At 55.0% G+C, this 26232-nt stretch overlaps 2 protein-coding genes across 2 annotated transcripts; both read right to left on the reverse strand.

The window, feature by feature from the left end:
* Positions 1-2595: 2595 nt before the first annotated feature.
* TNFRSF13C (TNF receptor superfamily member 13C) lies at positions 2596-4069 on the reverse strand. Its single transcript, XM_059934878.1, has 3 exons — positions 3919-4069; positions 3324-3647; positions 2596-2777 (listed from the first exon to the last, which is right to left on the reverse strand). Exons 1-3 carry the CDS (start codon positions 4067-4069, stop codon positions 2596-2598), a joined length of 657 nt encoding a protein of 218 aa, XP_059790861.1.
* Positions 4070-12227: 8158 nt separating this feature from the next.
* On the reverse strand, positions 12228-25570 carry CENPM (centromere protein M). Its single transcript, XM_059934879.1, has 6 exons — positions 25464-25570; positions 24881-24960; positions 21853-21945; positions 18867-18946; positions 17606-17697; positions 12228-12986 (listed from the first exon to the last, which is right to left on the reverse strand). Exons 1-6 carry the CDS (start codon positions 25518-25520, stop codon positions 12846-12848), a joined length of 543 nt encoding a protein of 180 aa, XP_059790862.1. The 5' UTR covers positions 25521-25570; the 3' UTR covers positions 12228-12845.
* Positions 25571-26232: the final 662 nt, after the last annotated feature.

Below are 26232 nucleotides of genomic sequence, written 5' to 3' on the forward strand. Positions count from 1 at the left end.
CCGGGAGCTAGGGCTGCCAGGGCAGGAAGTGAGAAGTGCCTGCAGGAAGCCCCAGGAGGAACTGAGACTTCAGCCAACCCCGCCCCCCCCCCCCCGTGGGGCCCTGGGGACCTCGGGGACACCTGACCCTCCATCAGGAAAAACTGTCCAGAAACAGGCTAGGGGGAGGGGGGGCTACTTCCCTCAGTTCCCATCCCAACAAGCAGCTCTCCCAGTCTATCGTGGATCCCTCTTACTGCAGAAAGAGACCAGTTGGGGAGGGAAATCTTTGAGTAGTGATAAAAACAAGGAGTAAAGCCTGGCATCAATGCCTGGAGTCTGCTGCTCTCCAGGAGAGCACCTGGGCCAGGGACCTTCTGGACAGGCAGGTGCCCGGGTGTAGCCCAGCTCCACCGCTGCTTATCGTATCTTGGGCTAGATCCCTTCACCTCTCTGGGCCTCTTCTTCCCTATCTGCAAAATGCACCGTATCACCCCTGCTCATGGATGTGAACTGGTCCAGATTTTCAGGAAAGCAATTTGACCAACAGGGGTCTTAAAAAAGGTCAAGGCCTTTTTAAAGCAATAACTCTCCTTCTGGGAAAGAGACTCAGTTTCCTTACCTGTAAAATGGAGGTGGGGGAGTGAGGACCCTCTACGTGGCCTTCCCAGTCCTCCTCGGAGGGCCACAGGCCACGAGGACAACTTTGCATCCAACCCCCCACCACCATTTTTCAGAAAAGGAAACTGAGACTGGACTCGGGGTTCAGCGGGGACACGGTGTTGCCAGAGGTTTGTGTGTCTGGAACCCAGGGGTGTTCACCCACTGTTTCGCCTCCAGGGCCCACCCCCTGGCTGTGGTAGAAAAGGTAGGGTGAGAGATAGGGATGGCCGAGAACAGCTCAGACTCCCCCAGCCCTGAGATGGAGGGAAGTGGAAAGCTGGGCCCATTCTGGGCCTGCTCCCCACCCTCCTGCCTATGCCCGCACACTGACCTCACCTCAGCCACCGGTGCCCGGGGGGCAGGGAGGGGGCATCTTAGATGGGTTTGGGAGGGAGAGGAAGAGACTTAGATGTGGTAGTCCAGGTTCTGGGGCTCCAAATACTGCTGGCCGCTGACTATCTTCTGAGCTGGGAAAGGGGTGGGCAGGAAAGGCAGGTGCCTGCTGGGCAGCTCTGATGGGCAGGTCAGGGAGAGATGGGCAGAAAGCAACTGATGCATGGAACAGAACATGGTCAAGATGGGAATTCCCTGGCAGTCCAGTGGTTAGGACTCCTAGCTCTCACTGCCGAAGGCCTGGGTTCAATCCCTGGTCAGGGAACTAAGATCTCATAAGCTGGGCAGCATGGCAAAGAAAAAAAAAAAAAAAAAGAACATGGTCAAGAACCTACAAGTGGGACAAAATGGTACTCAGAATCCCATCTGCTGACTCCCAGTCCATTGCCCCTTCCCAGGGTGCTGAGCTGTGACAAATTCCAAGGACACTGTCCAGGGTGGAGTCCCGGTCAGGAGGTTCTAAGCCTGTGTCGCTGTGTAGGAGGGTCGGCAGGAGAGTCAGCGGCTGACTGAATGCACAGGATGATCCAGAACTGGAAGAGATGGTCTCAGCTCCAGGCCCCAGAGCAAGGGGCACCACTGTCAGAGGAACAGCTCCACTGGGATGGTGGGTGACCACAGGGGGCTGGCACAGAGTGGCCAAGTGACCCAAGCACTTGGGGAGGACAGGCCACAAAGAGAAGGATGCTCAAGGGACATCAGGTCCAGCTGGTTCAAGGCCAGAGGCCTGCCCTGGCCTCCTAACAAAGGAGCCTCTTGCAGGTCCTGGGCCCTGCCCTGTGTATAGCCCAGTGTGCCCTGGAGGCAGCTGGGATTCCAGGTGGTCTCTGATGGAGATGCCTGTCAGTGTGCCTTCAGTGTGAATCTGCAGTCCAGCTCCAGAGGCTGTAGACTTCCTCCCAAGGGAAGAGAGGGCTTCCTCCCAAGGGAAGGGAGGGCTACAGCCTGGGGCTCTGGAAGCTGCCACCAGGGTGAAAATGGCATCATAGGTCCTAGCAGATTGGGCCAAGCTCAGGGGTGACCCTAGGATACAGATACCAAAGAATCAGCACAATTCAGGCTATTTCTTAAAATCATCTTGTACTAAATCCCAAAGAAAACAGGTCAGTTGGTTACCCATTGCTGCCATTTGTATCAGTTTAAAAGCAGGACAGCTCTGAGAGCAAGTATTAAAGAAATACAACACCCAGCTACAAATTAAGCATCCTCCCACTCGATCATTTTCCTAGATTCATTCGGGTTTATGGTGGCTTCCCCATGCTAAAAAAACCCTCCTACTCAGAGTACCCCAACCACTCGAAAGCACAGAGCTCAGCCATGACCTTCGAGGGCTGCCATAGATGGTATGATTTTAAGCCAAATGCTAACATGCCATACGATGCCATGCAGTCTGAACGCTGTGGTCTGCGGTGCCTGTGGTTCTGCAGGGTTAGCCGGGGAGCAGCATGGCTCCCAGAAGAGGGACGGGTGGGAGCTGGGGTGAAGAACCGAATTCAATCTCCAAGCCCCTGGCTGATGGCCCACAGGGAGGGCAGGGACCACCTCCTGCCCCCTCTGTCGCTATGGTTGCTCCGGGCCGGCCGTCTTAGTGGTCACCAGCTCAGTGGAACCCAGCTCTGTGGCTGGCACAGGGACGCTGTGGGCAGGTGGGGTGGTAGCTGGGTCTTCACTGGGCGGAAGCCAGATCGGAGCTGTGGCATCCAGGGTTCCCGGGGAGAGGATGCTGTCACTGTCCAGGGGCTCTGGGGAGGTGGGAGGGGAATGCAGGGTCAGGATTGGGTCACAGCCTTCCCCCATCCCTGTTCCAGAAGCCTCCCTGGAGGAACAGCCCTCTGACTTATGAGAGAGGAGTCAGTTGATGGAGCCCCACTGGCGGGATTGGCGAGGGGTGGCACATGATCGGCCCTCAGGACAGGAAATGCTGAGAGCGCTGGCAAAATGGGAGAGGGAGAGGAGGGCTGGGAACCAGTCTGGCTGTCCAGAGAGAGGGCAGGACAGACCCCCTCCCTCCACCGGGCTCCCCAGCCTTGTGTCTCTTCCTCACACAAGTCTGGGATGCCAGAGCTGTGTCCCTTGCCTGGACCGGGGTCTGGGGCAGGACTATTTCTCCCTGCTCAGCCTGAGACCCTCAGAGCGCACTCTTCGCCCCCTCTGTCTGCATCACCCCCTAGAGCCCTGCCTCCGCTTCAGACCTCCCCCACGCCTTTACTCTGCCCCTGCCCCTCAAGGGCCATGTGTCCCCTCCGACGGCCCCCAGCCCTCTCGGTTCCCCTAGACGCGGAACTTACCATCCTGGTCTCCGTTCGGGGCCTCCAGGGCCTCTGGGGCAGCCGCCGCGCCGGGCCGTCGCCGTCGGCGCCTCCCGCTCACCAGGCCCAGCAGGACCAGGGCCAGCGCCAGGCCCAGCAGCGCGGGGGCGCCGAAGAGCAGCGCCGGGAGCGGCAGCGCGGCCTCGGCCTCGGCGGTGGCCCCCGGGCCCACCGACTCCTGCGGCTGCAGCGCCGTCCCGGGCGCCAGGCTGCTCGGGCCGCCTGCTGGAGGGGACGAGCAGGCAGAGCACGGGGCAGAGGGGAGAGAGGAGCGGGGAGGGGGAGGGTCGGAGGGAGGCGAGGCTGGGCCGCGGAGGGGAGGGACAGCCGGGCGGGGCAGGGCAGGGGGAGGGGGAGAGAGGGGCCGTGAGGGCCACGTGGCGATGGCTGGTCCCCATCCAGGCCCCAGCCCACAGGCCCCCCTCCTCGCCCGTTATCGCGATGGCCCCCGACGTCCTGGGACAGGTGGGGGTCATGCCTGCGACTCTGGTAGGGTGGGGGCCTCCTGGCAGCACCCTCCCTCCCCTTTCAGGGCCGCCCTGCGTGCCATCCATCAGCACGGCTCAACTCTTACCCGGTCTAGGCTCTGTCGTCCGGAGGAGACTGCAGGCCACGCATTTGCGAACCAGCGGGTCGAAGCACTGGGTCTGCAGGCACTGCGGGGTGGCCGGCCTGTCTCTGCCCCTCAGGCCCCTCGCCCCTCGCCTCATGCTGCCAAAGCCCATGCCTGTCTGCCTACCCCGCTGGGACTGAGTCTGGCCTCTGCTGCCCTGTGGGGAGGAAACTGGGCGGGGCCACCACCCACCCCGCCCCAACCCGCCCTCCTGCCTGCTGGGGTGAGACCAGGTGGGACCACTCTTAGCCAGGGCCCCGGCACCCCAGACCTTCTATCTGTGGTTTCTCCATTCAACCATCACCCCCAGACAACCACTGGGCGGGCCCTCTGCTGGGCACTGAGATGAGGCTGGGGCTCAAACCAGGGCCTGCTCTTGGGGAGCAGAGGATGGGCCCCTTAATCGGGACACAGACCTCTGGGTGGCCTCCTCTGTCCTGCTCCCCAAGGCCAGCCCAGAGTCCTAGACCATGCTCACCAGCCATCATCTCCCCCCACCTGCCTCCTCCGGGGAGCCCTCCTGTCCTTCTCAGGCAGAGCTGCTCAGTTCATCAAACACATCCTGAGTGGCCACACTGTACCAGGCCCCAGACGACTCCCACACTGGAGGTGGTGATGGGGGAGACAATGCCTCGCGGCAGCGGCATCAACGAAGATGATCACCACGGAGGGGACAGGAAAGCTTTGTGGAGGAGATGAGGAGAAGGTGTTTGCTAGGTGGAGTGAGGTCTAGGGGAGCACCCAGTGTGAGCAAGGGGATAAATATGAAGGCCAGGGAGTACTGGGACCAGAGGCCCTTGACTGAGAGAAGCTGGGACTCCGGCTGGAAAGGCACTGGGGAGCCATGAAGGGCTTTAAGCAAGGCGTGTCATAGTCAGATTTGCCTGACTATGGTTAGCGAGGAACCACTGTCTGGAATAGAGGGCACAGACGGGGTAGGTCCAGGGACAGCTCGGTCTCCAGATCCTAAGTAGGCGGGACACTCAGATCAACAGATGAAGAGACAGACGAACAGACCGACGAACAGACCAACGCCCAGCAGGCAGGAGGCAGCTCACCCACCCGACTCCTTTTTCTCAGGGCTGTGTGTGTCCAGGCTTGCTCGCCTCTGTGTCTCACCGAGGCCCCTCCTGTCTGTCTCTACTCCCTGGTGTCTGGGGCAGACCCACCTGTCTCTCACCTGTGTCTCTCAGACTGAGTCTCAGACACACAAGCCCCCTCGACCTTCCTGGATATATGCTGCCCCCTCCCTGGGGGCAGGGGCTGGCAGAGAGCCTCAGAATGGAGCACGGACTTAGAGCCTCATGGTGGGCCATACCAGACCCCTAAGCACTCAGGGCTGGAGGTGCACAGAGGAAAGAGTAACTGTCCCGGGGGCAGGGAGGGGGCTTAGGGGTAGGAGTAGATCTTTAGCCATTCAAGGGGGAGGGGAACCTTCCAGGCAGAGAGAGGGGATGGGCGAGGGCAGAAGCACAGAGAGGGGCAAGGGGAAGCTTGCTCTGGGAACAGGCATGGCCACTGCCTCGGAGGAGGCTGCAGATGGGCAGGGCCAGGCCTCAAGACACAGGTCTGGGGCAGTGAGGAGCCCCAGGAGGTGTCTGAGTGGGGGAGAGATTCTCCGAGCTGTGCCTTAGAAGGGACCCTCTCCCCGGCTGCTGTGGAGTTGGAGACTGGACAAAGTGAGCAGAGCTGGCACCATGGAGGCTGGCACCATAGCCCAGGGCCAGGGAACGAGCCAGCAGCTGTTTAGGAGGAAAGAGGGATGCCATGGAGTGAGGGGAGCAAGGCTGGCCCCCAGGTTTCTGGCTCCGGGGACCCTAGGACTCACACAGAACCCTGAGCTGGACAGCCTTGAGGAGCCCTGGCCCACTGCCTCTCCGTCCCCTACCCACGGGCCAGCAACTCCGTGGCAGGAAGGTGTAGGCGGTGGGGCAACTGCAAAGGAGAAGTGGGTCTGGGGCGGTGGGTGTGGGTGTGAGAGTGGGTGTGTGGTGAGGGGGTGGGGAGCCCGGAGCTGGAGAGGAGTCAGGGCAGGGAAGGCCCTCCTATGGGGCAGAGGGGCGGCGGCGAGGCTGGAAGACTGTGCCCCAACCCCCGCCCCATCGCCATTGCTACGGATGCTGTTATTACCTGTTACCCTAGGGACTGCAGGGCCCTTACTCGCATCAGGCATCTCTTTTAGCCCCAGTGGAGGGGGATGGGTCTCGGGAGCCTGGAGGGGGAACCTATCCCTGGGTGAGGGTGGAGCCAGGTCTGGGGTCATTTACTTGAGCCATCACGGCAGGGGCTGCCCCGGCCTCTGTCTCATCCCACCGTGGCTGCTCTGACTCTGGGGGAGAGTTGTGGCGCTGCTGGTCGTGGACCCTGGCGCAGGCCACCTTGAGGGAGAAGCGGAGACACTCAAAGGTTTGACACAAAGGTTTCCTGGGTGCCTCCCATGTGCCTGAACAGCCAGGCGCTGAGGACAGAGCAGGCAACAGGACACGTGTCAATGGAGTGTGCGGGCACCTGACCCCGGAAAAAACCTTTTCACTTGCGCCTCCTAAACAGGGAAGCGGGAGGCCTCGAATCTCTGCTTGGACGATTTAGGAGTTAAGAAGAGAAATTTCACCATCAGACCAACGTGGTAAAAAGTTATTCCTCAACGTATTCTTTTTTTTTTTCTCACATAGCTCTTAAGTCAATTAATTTTTAAAATTCATCTTCTACGTCACTTTTTAACTATGAGATGTGAGCAAGAAGAGAAGAATTAAAGTTTCTGAAATCAATGTGGTTCAAGCAAAGTTCCCTTGTTCTTTCGATAGTTTTTACTTTAAATAATTTGGTATCATCACCTCAATGCATGTTGAAGCAGAAAATGAGGGACTTTGTTGCTGAAAAACCCTTCAAATTGAATCTATCAGTGTTCTCAAATTTTCATTCATTGATGAGTTTTTTAAAAAAGACGATTAATTTGAGTCTGTCAGGGAAAAGGGAGTCTCCCTTGATCTGTATCCCTAAAATGCCGCCCAAAACACCGTCCCCATGGTTCTGACACAGGTGCTATCATCATGTACGTTTTTCAGGTGGGGAAATAGGGGCTCTGAGGGGCAAAGGGATGACCCAGCACGTCCGAGGTGGCCTGGATGGGGTCTGTGTCCAGCCAACTACGAAGTGTGGCCTATGCCTTTCGTGCCTCAAGCACAGGACTGGGGAAGTGAGGAAACTCTGCCTGTTGGACAAGCTCAGTGTCATGGTGGGGGCAGTGCCCAGGGGCTGAGAGACCCAGCCCCCCAGATCTGGATGTGAAAGTGCTCTGAGACCCGGGATGCATGTATTCTGTACTTAAAAATTAGTTTTATTTGTCATTTTGTGAGTAATATCTGAACACAGTCTCATGAAAAAAACCCTCAAACAATACAGAAGTCTATGAGTAAGAAGGGGCATTTCCCTGCCGCCCCCAGAGGGAGTCTGTTTTCTCTTTGGAGTCTTTCATCCCAGTCTTATTTTTATGCCTTTAAATTCTCATGTACGTGCATAGAGGAAAAACAGGCTTTGTGTTTCACAGAGGGGCCACGAGGTATGGATTGTTCCGTTGGCCTTTCCCATCCCTGGGCCTGTCCTGAGGGCTGTGCTGGCTCTCTTGCTCCATCTTTTGTTTTTTGTTTTTGGATGAACCAGGGCCCTTGGCGGTGAGAACGCAGAGCCCTAACCACTGGACCGTCAGGGAAGTCCCTCTCGCTCCATCTTATTTTGTCACAGCGCTGGAGCCCCCAGAGTAGTGATTCCCTTTGCCTTTCTCACGTATTAGCTCTGACATACAGCACACTGCCAGAAAGTGTCCCTCACCGGGGAGTGGGAAGGATGCGATGTTGGGCCTCTGGACACTGGGAGAGGGTGGGAGAGGCAGGGAGATCAGTACAAAGTCCTGGTGAGGCCAGAGAGCCCCCGGGGCCCCTCTCCCCTGAACCCAAGTTACACAAGGGCAGGTCATGCCTGTCCATGAGGCAGTTAGAAAATCCTTGCCCAGGCTCTTCCAGGGCCCTCTCTGCCTAGCCTCAAGCCCCCACTCCTCCTGCACAATCACACACACACACACTTGCAGTCCAGGGGTTCCTGGCCAGAGCAGCCCCAGCAGTTCTCTCAGCCTGGCCCTAGGCTGGGGGACGTGGGCCCTCCATGTGAGGTCAGAAAGGAGACTCGGCCCTTTAGCCTCACGGCCACAGGGAAGAGTCCCCACCTCCTGGGGCCAGGCCTGCAGGTGTGTAAGGTGGACAGAGGCGGTGAGGCTAGGGTGGGGAGGGGGAGGAGCAGGGAACTTCCCCAGCGGTCATCCCTCCCCAGGCGTCATTCAGGGCACCACACAGGAGGGACAAGTTGGCCGCTGGTTCGGGGCCTCCTGGGGGCTTTTGGCCCTGTGTGAACACACAGGCCGGCTCCGGTTCAGACACCAGGTACTTACTGAGACCTGCGACGAGTCAGGCACTGTTCTAGGTTCTGGGGAGACAGCAGGGAACCACAGAGACAAAACGCCAACAGTAAAACCATATAGTAGGTGAGGAGGTGAGAAGTGCTGGGGAGAAAACTTCAGGACCGAAGGGTGACAGGGAGGGCCAGAGACTTGGGAAAGGCCCGGTGAGACCTCGGAACGGGGCGACAGAGGTGCGAGTGACCCCGGAAGATGTCTGGGGAGGAGCAGGCAAGGCCCAGGGGCTGGCACAGCACCAGGAAGGTGGCGGCGTGCACGCTTACCACCTGCTTGGCCCTGTGCCCCACGTGTCACCTGAATCCCTTGCCTCAATCCTGTGGGGGTAGGTGGAATCGTGATTCTTACTTTGCAAAGAACAGAGCAAGCTCAGAAGGAAAAGGGATGAGTCCGGCAGCCCCTCGGCCCCTGAGCTCTCCCACCACTGCTCCCACGATACAACATCTGGGGGTCGATGACACTGGGGGGGGTGGGGTCAGGTCCGGCACAGAAGAGGACCAAGTGCTGGGCACCCCCTCTGAGCCTGGCCTGGCAGGGCTGTTATGCAGTCAGACCAAGCCTCCACCAAATGCTAGCTCCCAGAACCCCCCAGGTAAGGCTGCCTCCTGCCCAGGTCAGGGGCCCTGGGCATTGCTCACCCCCTCTCCCTCCCAGAGCTGGTCCTCAGGGACCCCCCGTCCATAGGGTCACACTCGAGCAGGACTCACAGATTTGGGATGTGCAGAGCCCACCACACTGTCTCCCTCAGCCTCTCCAAGTGTCTGTGAGAAGTCCTTTCACAATGATTCTCTGCTCGGCCCCAGGGGAGACTGACGGATGGCAGGCGGCGGGGTGGGGGGGGGGTGCGGTTTAAGTCAGCAGGCACCTTCTGGAAAGGGTCCCTTTGTGCTGGCCTGGCACCGGGTGTGAGGGGGCCTTGACCTCAAGAACCCCTGCACCCGACCACCCAACCACCCAACCCTCGGGGCGCGTGTAGGGTGTGCACGCGGCAGCTGCGGTGTCAGGCACTTCAGCTTCTCTGAGCTCACGAGAACCTCAGCAGGCCGTGGGGCTCAGGGATGGGAAGTAAGCCACCCCAGGTCACACTGCAGGTTGGCCGCAGACCCCAAGTCAATGGGACTCAAAGGCCGGGTCCTTTCCCACTGCATCACTTCCCCTCTGCTCGCTGAGGGGTGGAGGCACAGGTGCCATGGTGCGGAGCCCCCTCCCCGCAGGGAGGCCCTGCCTCCTGGGCAGACCTGGGCCTGAATGCCTGGGTCTGGGACGCCTCCTACGGAGAATGTGAGCTCCTTGGGCCTGGGCTCCAGGGCTGCCCACAACCAGGTGGCCTGAGGACACAGAAGAACCTGTGACTCTGAACAAGCCCAGCCCCTCTGACAGCCTGGACGCCTCATCCGCACGGCGGGGGCCCGAACGCCCCACGCCCTCCTCTGTGCTCTCAGAGGGCCTGGACCGGGCAGCTCCCAGGCCCAGCAGAAGGGCGTCCCTTCCGGGAGCCTTGGGCTGCCCACCCACTCGGACCTGCTGCCCAGGGGTCTGTGCCCACCCTCAATAACTGCCTCAAACGTGACCACCCTGTGACCATGGCCAGCCCCAGAAGTCTTCCATTTGCTTGGAGTTTTATGTTTAAAATAACAGCTTCTCAGTCTCAGTCCTCACAACCGGCTGGAAGAAAGGCATCAATTAGCCTGACCCCATTCTACAGATGAGGAAACGGAGGCACATCGCGCATAAGTGACCTGCCTGAGATGGGGAGATCGGTAAGAAGCCAAGTGCAGCCTCTCCTGTCTCCCTCCACAGCACCAAGCGCCAATTCCGGGCACCACGGGGGCATAAAGACTGGTCTTCCGTCACTTCCCTCCGTCAAACTGTCTCCTGGACAATGTTGCTGGCCCCTACTTCCCGGCTGGGGGGCAGTGGGCCGGAGGGTGGCCGGTGGCCGTTTGGGGGTTGGTCAGCTCTGCTGTGAGGCAGAGGCGGCCTCTGGGTCCCAGGGCCCCCCCCCCGCCAAGCTCGCTGGAGCTGACAGCAGTGACAGCATCGCGCTCCCCCAGCACTTGGAAGGCTCCCAGATCCTCGGCTGGAGAACGTGACGCCATTTCTCTTGTTAAATGGCACCAGGTGGCGAAGAAAACGTGGCACAGGGACCAGAGAGAGAGAGAGAGTGCCTCATGCTGGCTGGGGGTGGGGGCGGGTGTATGGGGAGGACCCCACCTGTCTCCAGGCAAAATGACAAGCCCAGAAGAGGCAGGCAGGCTGTGCCCACACCGCTGCACTCTCCTGCTTGGACACCATGCTCCATCCCCCAAAGGCCTCCCCTTCCCCCACCCCTCCACTGAGCCCTGCAAAGCCCCGCCCTTTGTGGCCCAGGCTCCTGAGGGGCTGAAGACAATGCGGTTTTCTAGGAGCCCCGGGGCCCTCTCGGAAGGCCGGCCTCCTGGACCTCTGCTGATCCTGCCCTTCCCCGCAGATTCACCGCCCACCTTTACTGCCAGCCTCTTCCTTCAAGCCAGACCCACCCCAACTTCAGCACAGAAGCTGGCTTCCCTTCCCAAATGCTGGGAGTCCTTGGGCGATCCTTGTGCCCCAGGCCTGCTGGAGCCCGAGGCTTGCACCACCCTCCTCCTGCGGTGGGCCGGGGCCCCTAGCCTGCTCTCCGCCCTCCCCTCCGTGAAGCCTCCCCCTGTGCTAATGGGAGACTGCCCTTCCAAACGGCTGCTTTCTCTGGCTCAAGGCCTGTGTGTCCACCATTTCTGTGTTCTCAGCTCAGGGCCTGCCCAGCAGAGATACCCAAACCTTTGTTCAACGATTAGGTGCCTAAGAGAACAACCAGAGAGAAAAAGCAGAGAATTGGGGCCAGAGGTTGTCTCTGCCTCCGATTAGCTGTGCGACTGTGGATAAGCCTCTGATGACAAATCTCAGTTTCATTAACTGAAATGGGGAAACACTGTCAACCTCACAGGTCTGTGGGGAGGGTGGCAGGAGCGACTGTGTGAGAAGGGCTCTGTAATGTAAAGTGTGAAGCTCTGAGAAGGTCGGGTGGGTGACGTCTGGGGCCTGAACCGGAATCTCCACAGCTGGCAGCTGAGGTTCTCGGCGGGCTGAGGGGGCTCTGTGGAAGCCAGCCAGGCATCTGCAAACCTTACGGAGCACACACGAGGGGTGGGGCGCTGGGCCAGGTCTGGAAGGAACCCAAGGAGAGGAGAAAGGCGGGCCCTACCCTTATGACGCCTGCGCCGAGTTTCAGGTTGGCCCATCCTTCAGTGGAGAGCATGAGCTGCGGCTGCCATGGTGACGTCAAAGCAGAGGCCCTGCAGTGCTGGCACCGTCCAAGGCATCAAGCAGGGCCGGTCGGTCCTGAGGCCTGAGGACGGAGGACAGGCCGGGGCACAAGCTGGGTGGGGTTGGGAGGGCGCTGTCACGCTCCAGGGTAGCCGGGACCTGGCTCTCTTCCTGAGGCCTCTCCCACCAGACCTCCTCTTCACCCCCAAGCTCTCACATGCGTGCCCAGCCGGCCATAGCGGAGCAGCAGGAGCCCAGACCTTGCTGCCAGGGTTTCTGGATTCTAATCCCAGCACTTCCACAAATTCTAATGAGACCCAAAGGAGAAGGAAAGCAATGGTCATTGCACAATCTCTTGCTGCCAACCCAGAAACCAGCCCTCGGTCAGATTCTCTCACTGAATTCTCACAACCTTAAGACTTCACAGTGTAATTCCTGGATGTGCACCAGTTTTTGAACTTAGCTCTGTGTGATTTCAAATAATAGTTCAAATAACTGTTCATTGAGTGCTTACCTGGCACTGTGTAAGCATTAACACGTTTATTACGAAATACATCAAGCACTCAAACAAGCGCAAGAGTAATACAACCTCAGGCACTTCACCTCCACCATTTCATACAATCCTCACAATGCAACAGGGTAAGTAGAACAATCTCCATTTCACACCTGGGAAAACTGAGGCCCCAAGAGGCAACAACCAGGTCCTATAAGCATGGCAAGGCCAGGATGCGGAGTCAGACTGGGCTCATAGAGTCCAAGCTCCCCCTACCCGACTCCTAATTGTTCTGAGTCAGTTTGCTCATCTGCAGAATCAGAGTGGTGGACGAGACCAGTGATTTTCAAACTTTTTTTAGCCACGGACCCTTTGTTCAGTTGAAGTCTTAAGTGGAGAGAGAACACGTCAGATGGATGAAGACCTGGGGCTCTGCTGGAGTGAGCGTGGGAGGGGGAGGGGGCTGGAGTCCCACCAGCTGGGCTCCCTCCCCACCCTCTGCTCCCAGCACGCCCCGCTGGAGCTCGAGGACTTTGGGCCCTGAGGGAACTGCCCGCTGACCCCGGCCTGTCAAGCGCCAGCAACAGTGACTGTTTACTGAGCCGGGCACCAAGCCATGGGGAGGGGCAGCCCGGGGGCTGGTGGCCCTCACAGGTCCTCCAGGGAGGGGTTCTCAGAGCTCTGCAGCAGGGACAGCAGGTTCAGGGCCGAGACGCTGGGCACGTGGCCGGCGCAGATCTGCAGCATGCGGACCAGGCGCTGCGCCATGGTGACTCGAAAGTCTCCTATCTGCAGAGGAAGAGCAGAGAACAGCGGTGAGGGGCCTGCTGCCCTCACGTGGAGCAGCTCCGCGGGCTGCCCAGGGGAGCGGGGCGCTGGGATGTGGGCACAGCTCAGGGCACCGCTGCCCAGCATGGCCACGCCCTTGTCCGCGCCACACCTCGCCGAGCCGTTTCCAACCACCTCAGCTTACCGAATCCTTTAAACACCCTCCAGGGATACCAGAGACGATGACCCCTGCTCCAGAAGAAATGAAGGCTCAGCAAGCTGGGCGGGCGAGGTTAGGTCAACTGTCCAGAGGCACACAGTCAGTGACCGCAGAGCTGGGATCTGAACCAGGGCTAGTCCCAACCAACGCTGGGGCAGAGTAGGCCCCAAAGGCTTCCTTCCCTGGGATCTGTCTGAGAGAGACGCTCACAGGGAGAGAAGGGAGGGGTGGGTAGAGAGCGGCCCTTTCCGAGGACAGGGAGGCACCATCAACAGACGGTTCCTGTATCAGGGCCTCTGAAGGGCTGGTGGGCCCAGAGGAGCTGTGGGATTAGGCGGGGCGACAAGACTGTCCTAGGGCCTGGCACCAGATGGTGCGGGCAGATGAGGTGCTCATTATAAATGCTGAAGAATCAACAGTGATGCTCAGATGTTCTCCCCTGACCAACAGGTGCCCTCAGAAGCACCTCCCCCTTCCCCTGTCCCCTCTCTAACTGGGGAAAGGGTGCCACCATCCACCCAGTCACCCAAGCTGGTGACCAGGCAGCCCCACGCCCTCCTGCTCTTTCTCCACCATTTGCCACCCATGACATCCTGGGTTTTAGGTCCAGAGGCGACGTCTCAGTCCTCATCACACTGGCCTCACTCGCACTGAGTCTCCTCTCAGCAGAATCTCACGCAGCTGCTCCCTCTCCTTGACAGGCCTTTTCCACCTGGCTCCCGGGACCCCACCCTCCGCAGCTTCTCCTCTCACCTCGCAGGCCGCTCCCTCCTCTGTGTGACATCTAACTGCTGGGGGTCCCAGGGCTTGGCCTTTGCATCTCTTTCCCCCACACTCGGTCCCCAGGTGACCTCATCCAGCTCCGTGACCTTCAAACCATCTAATTGCTGAGTATGCCCAAACTGCATCTCCAGACCTTTCCCCTGAGTGTTAGACACACGTGTGCCGCTGCCCGCTTGGCTTCTGGGTAGACTCCTAACAGACTCCTGTCTTAGTGTGTCCGAGACGGAGTCCCTGGGAGTCCCCCCAAACGGCAGTCACCCCCATCTCAGCCACAGGCAACCCCGTCCTTCCAGTTGCTCAGACTGAAAACTCCAGAGTCGACCTTGACTCTTCTTCCTCTCCTGTCTCACATCCAGGCCATCAGCACATCTGTCGGCCCGGCCCTGGAAACACCCAGCATCACAGACCATCTCATCTCCCTCTTCCCCAGACACCACTGCGCCCAGGCCACGCTTAACTCTTCCAGACACAGTCCCCAGGCCCATCTCCTTCTTTCTGCCCCTGTCTCCCTTCAGTCCACTCTCCTCCCAACCGCTGCAGGGACCCACTTAAAACCCGAGTCAGGCTGTGTCCCCCACACTTTCCATTGCTCCAGTCTAACTCAGAGTGAAAGCCACCACCTGTCCTACGACCCACAAAGCCCCACGGTCACTCTGACTCATCTCCCACAGCTCTGCTCCAGCCACCCATGCCTCCCTGTGGACCTTGAACACAGCAGGCAAGTTCCAAACTCAGGGCCTTTGCACTTGCTGTTTCTCCAACCTAGTGGGCCTTTCCACCAGGAGCCTCCACAGCACCTTCCTTCAAGTCTTTACTTAAAGGTCATTTTTTTTAGTGAGCCCCTTCAACTCCTATGTAAATCTTGCCACTTTACCACCACCTGACAGGTCACATCTCCATTCTCTAACATGCCATACATTCTACTTCCTCACCTTGTTTCCTCCACTAGAACAGAATTGGGAGTTTTAAAACTGTTCTGCTCTATGCTGCTTCCCTAGTGCCTAGAACAGTGCTCGGCGCACTGTAGATTATGTAAGAAATACTTGTTTTATTATTTTTTTTAATTAATTAATTTATTTTGGCTGCATTGGGTCTTCGTTGATGCGCGTGGGCTTTCTCTAGTTGTGGCGAGCGGGGGCTACGCTTCGTTGCGGTGTGCAGGCTTCTCATTGCGGTGGCTTCTCTTGTTGCAAAGCATGGGCTCTAGGCACGTGGGCTTCAGTAGTTGTGGCTCGCGGGCTTCAGTAGTTGTGGCATGAGGGCTTCAGTACTTGTGGCTCGTGGGCTCTAGAGCGCAGGCTCAGTAGTTGTGGCACGTGGGCTTAGTTGCTCCGCGGCATGTGGGATCTTCCCGGACCAGGTCTCGAACCCGTGTCCCCTGCATTGGCAGGCGGAGTCTTAACCACTGCGCCACCAGGGAAGTCCAGAAATACTTGTTGAATAAATCCTCTGAGGTCTGCGGCCTCTGCCTCTGAACTATCCCTCCAAACTGCTGCAGCTCTCACTCGGACTCCACAGTCTGCTTCCCGCAGCGGCCTCGTCCCGAGCCCTCCTGCCTCTGGCCAGGCCTCCTCCCATCCACACATCATACTCCAGAGATGTGGCCCCCAAATCCCACTTCTGACCCTATCATGACTGCCCCGTCACCTACAGGAAGGAATGACTGAATTCCACTGCCAGGCTTCCAAAGCTCTGCAAATCCTTCTGCTGCTGCGTATGTTACATGTCGGTCTATTTTGCTTGATTCTGAGAGGCAGGGCCAACGTCTGAGGCATTTGTGTTCTCAGGGACCAGCACAGGACCCGATCAGCGGAGCTGGGAAATAATTTCACTGGGCGAATCCCACACCTCCCTGGGTGTTTCCTCATATGTAAAACGGGGCTCATAATTCCTGCCACGCAAAGGCCTCAGAATATGGTGAGGCTCCAAGTCGATTAAGCGGAGGAGTGTGCCCCGAACAGGACAGCAGCGGTACGAGGAGTGCTGACCGTGCAAACACTGGGTGCTTTGTGGGAGAGAATGCCAGGTCTAGGTTCTCAGCAGGGCTGCTGCTGGCTGGAAATAGAAAGTCGGCCACAGACCTTTTCTGAGAGAAGTTCTCAGGCTAGAGGACAACCCAGGACCTGGTACAGCCTGCCACCTCCTGACCACACACAGAACTGCACCACCACGCGCACCTCAACTGTGGAGCAAAGATGGCGATTCCCCTTCAGAGCCAAGAGAAGGCAGGGTGTGTGTGTGTGTGTGTGTGTGTGTGTGTGTGTGTGTGTGTGTGTGTGTGTGTGTGTGTGTTGGGGGTGGGTGACTGTGAGCACGTCTCGCCTCTCCTGTTGTGAGGAAAGCCTGCAGGGACAGGCCCCTCAGGGGTGCCCTGGGCCTCAGGTCCTACCTGGGAGATCAGAGCGTCGGTCGAGTCGGGGTTCTTAAAATAGTCATCAAATGTGAAACACAAATCTGTACATCTTAACCGATGCACTGAATGAGATCTAGGGCAGGTCTAATGACTTCTGCAGTGTCGGAGTAGTAATGAGATCTGCCCCAATCCCCACGGGACATGGCAATGTCCGCCGCTTCCACTGCTAACAGTCACAGGTTCTGCTAATGCTACTGACATCTCTTGCCTACATTCACAATGATAAATTTCTCTTAGAGGTTAGTGAAAACAAGAAGTAATTTTTTTTTCTCGTCCAGGTCCGCAAATCCCCTGAATTCTTCTCCCTTCTGACTAGAGGGGTCCACAGACCCCAGAGTAAGAACCCTTGGTGATGAGGGACCACATACTGACTCAGTTCCCTCTTACGACATCACGTTGCTTTTGGGAACAGGTGCAAGACCCAGAACAGAGCAGAAACACAAATCTTTAAAACGAATCTCAAAACCAACTGAGCAGGCCTGGTGTGCGGGTGGGGCAGCCCAGGCCCTGGGAGCCCAGAGGCAGCAGCGTCAACTCCTGCTGAGGACCCTTTAGCAAAAAGTCATCAGGTTCCGTACTGCACAAAGAGAGGCTGAAGAGCAAAATTCAACAGCAAAATAGAAATCTGCTGTGCTAACCCCACAATGAGCAGTCACCTCGTGAGAAACACCAACAGAAGCAAGTCAGGGCAGAACCAATATCATATGTATCCATCCAACCACCTACCCACCTACCCAGCCTCCCCTTCTGCTGCCTGCTCGACCCCCTGCCCCAGGCTGGGACCAGACAAGGTCTGCAATCCAGGGAGGTAAGGGGGACATTGGGCACCTTTACTGCTGGTTCATGAGGCAGACAAGATGCCTGGCCTCAGAGCACTTAACCCCAGCAGGGAAGTGAGATATTAACAGGGACCCACAGGTACACGCACAAGACTTAGTTACGAGTAGAGAGAACGACGCAAAAGCAAGAGGTGCTGGCGCCTGGTGCACGAGCAGAACTCAAGATGCACATGGAGCATCACCCTATTTTATATGTGCGAACCCAAGGCTTACGGTGACCCACGCCAGGGCAGTGAGCAGGAGAGCCAGGGTTCAAACGAGGATCTCGTCTCCACATCAGGATCCCCTTCACTAGGGGACGCAACGAGCCTCCAAGAAGCATCCCTGCCAGGCCCACTGTGTGCCGACTGCTCCGTCCCTCGACCCGCGTGCTCGGGGTCCTCACCTCCAGGTCACAGAAGAGCAGGGGGCTCCGGTAGGTGCGGGCCAGCTTCACGACGGTGTTCCGGTGAATGCTGCAGTGGCTCTCCCGCCCAGCTGCAAAGAAGCCACGGCCTGTAATCTCTACCTTCACGGCTGTCATCTAGGAAGCACTGGGCCAAGTAGTTCACTTCCCCTCTCTGGGCCTCAGTTTCTTACTAGTCAGTGGGGTGACAGTCCTGTTCTACCTTCTTTTCAGGGCAGTCAAGATCATCAAATCAGAAAATAGGCTGAAGGGGCTTGGATAGAGTGCTCAATAAAAACATGAATTTCCTCATCTATGAACTGATAGTAACAACCCCTACCCTGCTGAGTTACCACAGAGAGTCAATGAATGAATACACAGAAGTGACCTGGTGTTCACTTATCCACCAACGCTTGCTGAGAATAATCCGTGCCAGGCCCTTCCTGCGAGGAGCTCGCAGTGCAGCTGGCGGGGCAGACACACCACCAGTGTAGGCAGAAGGGTTAGGAGTCTCTGACAGAGGCACGTGTGGGATGGACACCCTGAGGGCCCAGACTGCAGGGCCGGTCAGGTCCCCCAGGAGGCAGAAGATAGGCGTTAGCGAGATAAAGAAGAGGAAAAAGTATTTGAGAGAAGCCACATGGTATAATCATTGAAGGCATGGGCTCTGGAACATGACTCTCTAGGTGTGAATCTCTGCTCTACAACTGTTCAGCTGCAGGGCCTTGGGCAAGTTACCTAACCTCGTGACCACAGTTTCCTCCGCTGCAAAACAGAGAAAATAGTACCTACTTCAGTAGTACCTGTCGTGAAGATTAAGTAACATAGAAACAAAGCACTTAGGACAGTGTCTGGTCTATTGTGAGTGCTCGATATAGGGTAGCTATTATTATTTCCACTGTTAATATTACCAAGTCTCAGAGAAATATAAGCCGAGCCAAAGAAGGGAAGAGTGATAGGAGATAAGACAGGAAGGCAGAGGCCAAACTGTAAAATACTTTGTGCCTTTACAGGAGTTTGGATTTTACTCTGAAAGCCACAGAGAGCCACTAGGCACCTCTAATCCATTATCTCAGCGGAATTAACTTGGCAGACTGATCAGCTCAGATTTGCTTTATAAAGACTGACAACATCAGATTCCAAAACGCATGTTTTTTCCATCACCCAGGCTGCCTTTGCAAGGAGTCCACCACAGGCCCAGCCGCAGCCTGCCCTGGGTTGGCGGGGGAGGGGGTGAGCGGCGGGGGAGGGATGCACTTACCGCCTGTGGCGAGGAAGCTCACCTTCCCCAGGAAGAAGGTGGCGTCCACATGGTGCAGGGACTCCTCAACATTCCGGAGGCTGCAGTGGCCAGGGCGAGAGAACAAAGCAGAGGACAAGCCTCACAACAGAGAAAGCAGAAGCTGCCTGGCCTCTGATCCCAGAGAGGCCAGAGAACGAGAGGAGGGTGACAGGAAACAGCCCTAGAGGAATACTTTGTCCTTTCATATCTTTAAACTACTTTTTTTTTTTTTGAATTTTATTTTATTTTTTTATACAGCAGGTTCTTATTAGTCATCCATTTTATACATATTAGTGTATGTATGTCAATCCCAATCTCCCAGTTCATCCCACCACCACCGCTCCCCCACCCCCGCCACTTTCTCCCCTTGGTGTCCATACGTCTGTTCTCTACATCTGTGTCTCTATTTCTGCCCTGCAAACCGGTTCATCTGTACCATTTTTCTAGATTCCACATATATGCGTTAATATACAATATTTGTTTTTCTCTTTCTGACTTACTTCACTCTGTATGACAGTCTCTAGATTCATCCACGTCTCCACAAATGACCCAATTTCATCCCCTTTTATGGCTGAGTAATATTCCATTGTATATATGTACCACATCTTCTTTATCCATTCATCTGTCGATGGGCATTTAGGTTGCTTCCATGACCTGGCTATTGTAAATAGTGCTGCAATGAACATTGGGGTGCATGTCTCTTTTTGAGTTATGGTTTTCTCAGGGTATATGCCCAGTAGTGGGATTGCTGGGTCATATGGTAGTTCCTTCTTTCTTTATTTTTTTTGGCTACTCCACGCGGCTTGTGGGATCTTAGCTCCCCGACCAGGGACGAACCTGGGCCCTCGGCAGTGAGAGCGAGGAGTCCTAACCACTGGACTGCCAGGGAATTTCCCAAACTACTTTTAATTACAAAGTGACTCAAGTTCGTAATATAATCAAACAGTAAACACGGGTGTATAAGTAAAAAGTAAAAGTTCCCGTCTCCAGCACCACCTTCAGTTTCAACTCCCCAGAGATAACTGTTGCTGACAGTTGGGGGTGTAATTCTTCTGGAATATTTTTCATATGCAAATACGGACAGTGATATGTACAAGCATCCAGTTGGGTCTAACTGGGTTCAACATCTCTGTTACATTCTTTGGAATGACCACACAGTACCACAAACTACTTTCCCTGTGATGGACATTTAAACGGTCTCCAGTTGTTCACTGTTACGAAAGATGCTGCGTGAATTTTCTTTCCCACAGGTCCTTACACACCCAAGCAAACGTTTCTGTAGGACAGATGCTAGAAGTGGAATGGCTGGGTCACAGTATGTGTTTTTTTAATTAATTAATTTATTTATTTATTTTTGGCTGTGTTGGGTCTTCGTTTCTGTGTGAGGGCTTTCTTTGGTTGTGGCGAGCGGGGGCCACTCTTCATTGCGGTCGCGGGCCTCTCACTGTCGCGGCCTCTCTTGTTGTGGAGCACAGGCTCCAGACGCGCAGGCCCAGTAGTTGTGGCTCACGGGCCCAGTTGCTCCGCGGCATGTGGGATCTTCCCAGACCAGGGCTCGAACCCGTGTCCCCTGCATTGGCAGGCAGATTCTCAACCACTGCGCCACCAGGGAAGCCCAGTATGTGTCTTTTTTAAGTGTAGATAAGTATTGCTGAATTGCTTTCCAATAAGATTACAGTGATTTTAAGTCATATCAATCATATGAAAACACTCTTTTCCTCTAAGCAAGGGTACCCTGACCTTCTGGGTTGAGGCTTTCATTCACTCGTGTCCAGGGAGTGATGAAGGAACCTGCTGTTTCCTGGCCAAAAAGCCATCTCAAAGGTCAGGCTTCAGCCTGAATGAACACAGCCTGAGGCCAACAGCAACAGTGGCCCTGCCCCTAAGTGTGGCTGTGAAGCAGGATCTCTCCAAAGACTTGGGCCAGTGTCCCTTCTGGTGAACAGAGAGATCTCACCCAAAGAGCAACAGATCTGCTGAGCCAGGGCCCTCTGGCAACCATGGCAGATCTCAGCCCTTTCTCAGCCCCACCTGGGCCTAAGTCACCGCTGACTGGTTCCAACTGGTCAGGAAGTGCGGTCTGGACTTGGTCCTGATGCTACGTGTATCTGGTGTCTCTATGCCACTGGATTCCCAGGTGTTTCCACCACAGCCTTCCCTTGATCCCTACCACAGGCCCAGGTGTCTGTCTTGGTTTCTGTGCTGGACCCTGTGTTCTGCTCTTAGCCAGCTGTCCCCCAGGAGGGAGAGGGCAGACCTTTCTTCGGTACTCCCTATAGGCTGGCTGCAGTCCTGTCCCCAGGGTTGCCAGCACCACAGGGAGACCGGATCAGGCCACCAGCATCAACACCACCCATGCTGCCACTGCCACAGCCCCACGCTAGACTGGGCTCTGACGCCGCACAGGCCTTGACAGTCCTCCGAACACACTACGCTCCTCCTGCCCTTTACATAAACCCTTCACCTGGAACATTCTGCTTACTTTCATCTTTCCCTGGCTAATTTCTCGTCATCTCTCAGGTGTCTATTTAAATGTCACCTCCACCAGGAAGTCTAGCCTGACCTAAGTCCTGAGAGTCAGAGGTCTTGTTTGGGCTCTCACAGCCCCATGCTTCCTTCTTTTTACAGTACACATCGCAGGTACTGTCACTGTCTGTTCAAAAGTCTAGCCTCCTCCCCTAATGGACCTTGAGGACAGGGGTCTGTTTCATTCATGTCTGTGCCTGCTGTCAGGGATACACAGTAGGCTTCAGAGAGCCAAATGACAGATGACACTGCTGGCATTTATCAGTGTCTTTTAAACATCGTGCATTGGCCACTGGCTCCCCCCTCCTCACGGTCTAAGTTAACCCCAGGCAGCCTCTCCCTGTCTCCTCTCCTTCCCATCACAAGTGAGGCCACTGTCCCAGCACATCCCTGAGCCAGGTCTACCTGAGCCTGGCAGCCCCCATCCTCCGGCTCTCACCTGTGTTTGCTGTGAAGGTTGACCACGAACACAATCAAGTCAATTCGGGGCCGATTCACATTGGAGGGCAGAGGGAGGGACTTTGCCAAGTGGCTGAAAAACAAGAAATTGCAGGACTAAATACGTACCCACATCACAATGACTGTTCACATGCCACCTGTCACAGGGAAGAGGCTGTCAAGAGCTCCTCTCCTGTTCACCTGAAGCAAGACTTTTCAGGTGAGCACAGGGGCAGGGCAGAGCTGGTCCTATCCAGATGACTCCTGCTCTACTCTCCCTGCCAGAAAGTTTAGTAACTGCCTTGGCAACAGGGAGTTCTGGATATAAGATGGCATGAGGCTAGCCATCTACACTGCATGCTGGGAGGGAGACCAGGCTCAGAAGGCGGGGAGGGTGTTGGACTGTGAAGTTTAGGGGTTAGGATTGAAGCTCTTTGGAGTAAGACAGAAGTGGCCCCAAATCCCAAGTCTGCCAATTATCAGCTATGTGACCTTGGGCAAGTCACCCTCATCATTCTTGCCTGGACTTAGTCTCAGAATGTCAAATACCCACCTGAAGGGTTTTTTTGAATCCTCTACTTCTGCCCATTTCCACATATGACTATTACTCATCTGCCCCCCACCCCTCAGCTTATAATTTAAGAATACCAAAAAGTATACAAAACACAAAAGTTAAAAAAGAAGCACATACTCCTAAAAGTTCAGTTACCTAGAAATAACTATTAACATTAGAACATTTTTCTAAACATCTCTCCATGTACACAATGTATACACATTCAGACACTAGAATACAGTAGATGTAATCGAAAAATAGTTCCCTGACAGTCCAGTGGTTAGGATGTAGCGCTTTCACTGCCGTGGCCCAGGTTCAATCCCTGGTCTGGGAACTGAGAACCCGCAAGGGGCATGGTGCGGCCAAAAAATAAAAAATAAAAATAAATAAAAATAGGATAATAGTATTAATTTTATCTGAATTTAGTGGAAGCAAAATAACTAAAGTAGAACTGAAAAAAAAAGATGAACTTTGGATAAATTATTTTTTAATCACAAGAAATTATTTCCTCAAAGAACCCAATTAAAAAAAGATTATGGAAAAAATAAGTAAGTTGGTATCATTTTTAACAGTTTTAATTTTACCTATATGGGATTGATTCTCTATTATTAAGAAAAGTGAGAAAATTAGCATTCTTAAAATCTACCTTACCATTTGGACAAAACTTACAAATGTACATTTATATTGCTATTATTGATGGTATTATTATATACGTTTATATTTTGCTCTAACCATAACTTCGGACCTCAGCTAATGAAGTTGCCACTCTAGAACATGAGAGAGACAAAGGGTACTGAGGAAGGTCTCTCACTGGCAATTAAATGCTTCAGCAATAAAGAGACAATCATTTTTGCTCACAACTCATTGGCCAGAACTAGTCACATGGCTCCACATAACCACAAAAGGTCAAAGCTGGTTCCTGCCAAACACTCCAAATGCAGAGAGCCGAAAACACCTGACAACAAATGAACAGATGACCATATGGGTGATTTGCTTCTCCCGCCTAAAAGTCTGAAGAATTATTTACTTCAGAAGTAAATAATTGTCCATTTTTCCTGGAACAAGATATATGTACCCTTTTTAACGGACAAATTCAACTCTTCACTCATTCCAGGGAAGTCTTCTTCTATTACACTTCAAACACTTTTGCTGTAATTTTTCAAATCTTTCTTCTTTGTAAATAATTAAGTCTTTAACCACATCTACTCTGATCCTTGCTGTTTCTATGTATTTATTAGATCTCATATGGTATTATTTTTCACCTTTTTTGTCCTTAGCTCTGCAACCTCCCTTTTCCTCTTATTCTGTTATTATTTGGTCTTTGAACGCTTCTTTTAAAAATTCATGTTCCTATTAAATTTCTCAATGGCACAAAGCACTCAAAAAGGAGCTTTCTTCCCCTTTTCCCAGAGTGGGTTCTTCATCAGATTTTTTGCAAGTCATGTGACTCTCTCTTTTTTGCCAGTGGTTTCCATCTCGTTTAATGCAGGCAATTTTGTCCACATTTTCCATTTACTCTGATGCTAATTAATTTTTTTGACTTTTTTTTTTTTGGCCTTGCCCCATGGCATTAGGGATCTTAGTTCCTGGACCAGGGATCAAACCCGTGCCCCCTGCAGCGGAAGCGCAAAGTCCCAACCACTGGACCATCAGGGAAGTCCCAAATTAATTTTTTTTTTTATCCTTTCCTATTTCTGAGCTATGGGTTTGAGATTATTGGTTAGTGTTTGGTGTTCTATAGCCAAAGAGCCTGGCAAGATAGGTAGAGCACAGATGGACATATGAACAATCTTTATTTTGAGGGAAAGATTATGTTGAAGGAGAATGATCCAAATCTAGAGGGTATTTCCTCTGTGGGAATTGGAAATGCCCCATACTAGGTAGAATAAGAGAACATAATCTTTCTACCAGGGAGAATGACACCCACATGTATTCAGTCACTTGACTCCTGCCAGCAGCTGTTTCTACTCCCTCTCAGTTAGAAAAAGGAAAACAAAATGACACCCACATGTATTCAGTCACTTGACTCCTGCCAGCAGCTGTTTCTACTCCCTCTCAGTTAGAAAAAGGAAAACAAAATATACTTTAGTTACTTTTTCTCCAAGTTTGGGGGGTATCTGAGCATGTACTCTGTGCCAAGTACTGCTCAAGGCACTGGGGATTCACCAGTGAGCAAAAGTCAAAGTCCCTGCCCTCAAGGGGCTGACCTTGGTGTCCCTAGGGGTGGCAGACTGCAAACAAGTAAAGAAACATGGAAACTTCTTATAGTGACAAGTGCTAGAGGAAAATAGAAAAACTGTGACAGTGATGGAGGATGCCTTTGGACGGGGACAGATCACGCGTTAAGACGGAGACTCCGAGGGGTTGGTCAAGCGGCTCCACCTGTGCCCGCCTCTCTGGCGGCCCCCCTACCGCCAACCCCGCTCTCCCCTGCGCCCAGGCCAGCGATCGGACACCCCAGCATAAGGCTACTTACACCTTCAGCTCCGATGTGCAATCCTCCTTGAGCATCGCATCGGCCAGCTGCTGCAGAAGAGCATCCTCCGTGCCCACCAGCTGCCCAGAGAGAGAAGGCGACAGACTGACACCTGGACACAGCAGTCCCGTTGGAGGGCCCGGACGGCCGCGAACCCAAGATTCCGGCTCCAGCGCGCGAGGCACCCTTTTACCGGCAGAGGGCCCGAGGTTTGCACCCTCTCCGGTCCTGTCCGGAAAGCACTCACTACCTCCCCGGACCCTTCCTGGAAAGGCCTTGTCTCTCCCGGAGGTCCGACCCCTCTACGCGGGAAAACCGAGTTTTGGACACCCGGCACCGCGCCCCGCGCGCGGTCGCCCCGCCCAGCCGCCCCACCAATCAGAAACTGCGCACTTATTGGTGGGGACGTCCCTCAGCCTCAGAAGGGCAGCTACTCCGACTGGTTCAGAGTGTGGCTCTCCGGCCCACCACACCCCAGCCAGAATAGCCCACGCCAGCACCTCAGAGAGCGCAGGGGACCTGGCGGCTGAGGCACAGCCTGGGAGGAAAGGCGGGCGGGAGAATCTGGGCTGCTGACGCCTACCAAGATGGTGGCCGTGTTCAGACCAGGCAGTTTGTCCAGCGGCCGCAACACCGACATCCCAGGGACAGGACGAACCACCGCTCGTACGGTGCGCGCCGGGCTTTCAAACCGCCCTGTGGTCCACCCCGTGTGCGTAATCGCGGGTCACGTGACAGTGCCTGGGCGGGACTTCGTGGGGGGCGGGGCAGGGCCTTCTTAAAGGAACCACTACCGCTTTTTCCGAGGGGAGGTTCCACCGCTGGCTCTAGGCACATAGGGTGCTGCTGCCTGCGGGACAAGACTTTTATTTCACGACTGGGAGAAAGAAGATATTCAGTGATTCAGTTATTCATTTTCATTTATTCGTGCTCATTCAAGGTGCTCTTGATTCCTTCCAAACCTGTCCCTCACACATCTTCTCCATCTCAGTTGACTCCGTCCTTGCAGCTGCTCAGAACAAAATCTTGGGTCATTCTTGGCTCCCCTTCCCCGCACCTCACAATCAATCCGTAAGCAAGCCTGTGGGTTCTATTATTAAAATGCAAGAAGCCGACCATTTCTCACCACCTCCACCCCACCACCAGGAGAAGCCACTCTCATCTCTCACCAGGTCTACTGTAAGAGCCTTCTCACTGGCTCCCTGCTTCCACCCTGGTCTCCAGGGCTATTGGCTATTCTCCACACAGCAATCGGAGTCATCCTTTAAAAAGAGAAATCAGAGCAGGCCACTTCCCTGGCCAAAACCCACCGATAGTTCTCCTCTCACTCAGGTACATTGCAAATGCCTTAC

Source organism: Balaenoptera ricei, chromosome 10 (genome assembly GCF_028023285.1).
Source record: "Balaenoptera ricei isolate mBalRic1 chromosome 10, mBalRic1.hap2, whole genome shotgun sequence".
Taxonomy (NCBI): domain Eukaryota; kingdom Metazoa; phylum Chordata; class Mammalia; order Artiodactyla; family Balaenopteridae; genus Balaenoptera; species Balaenoptera ricei.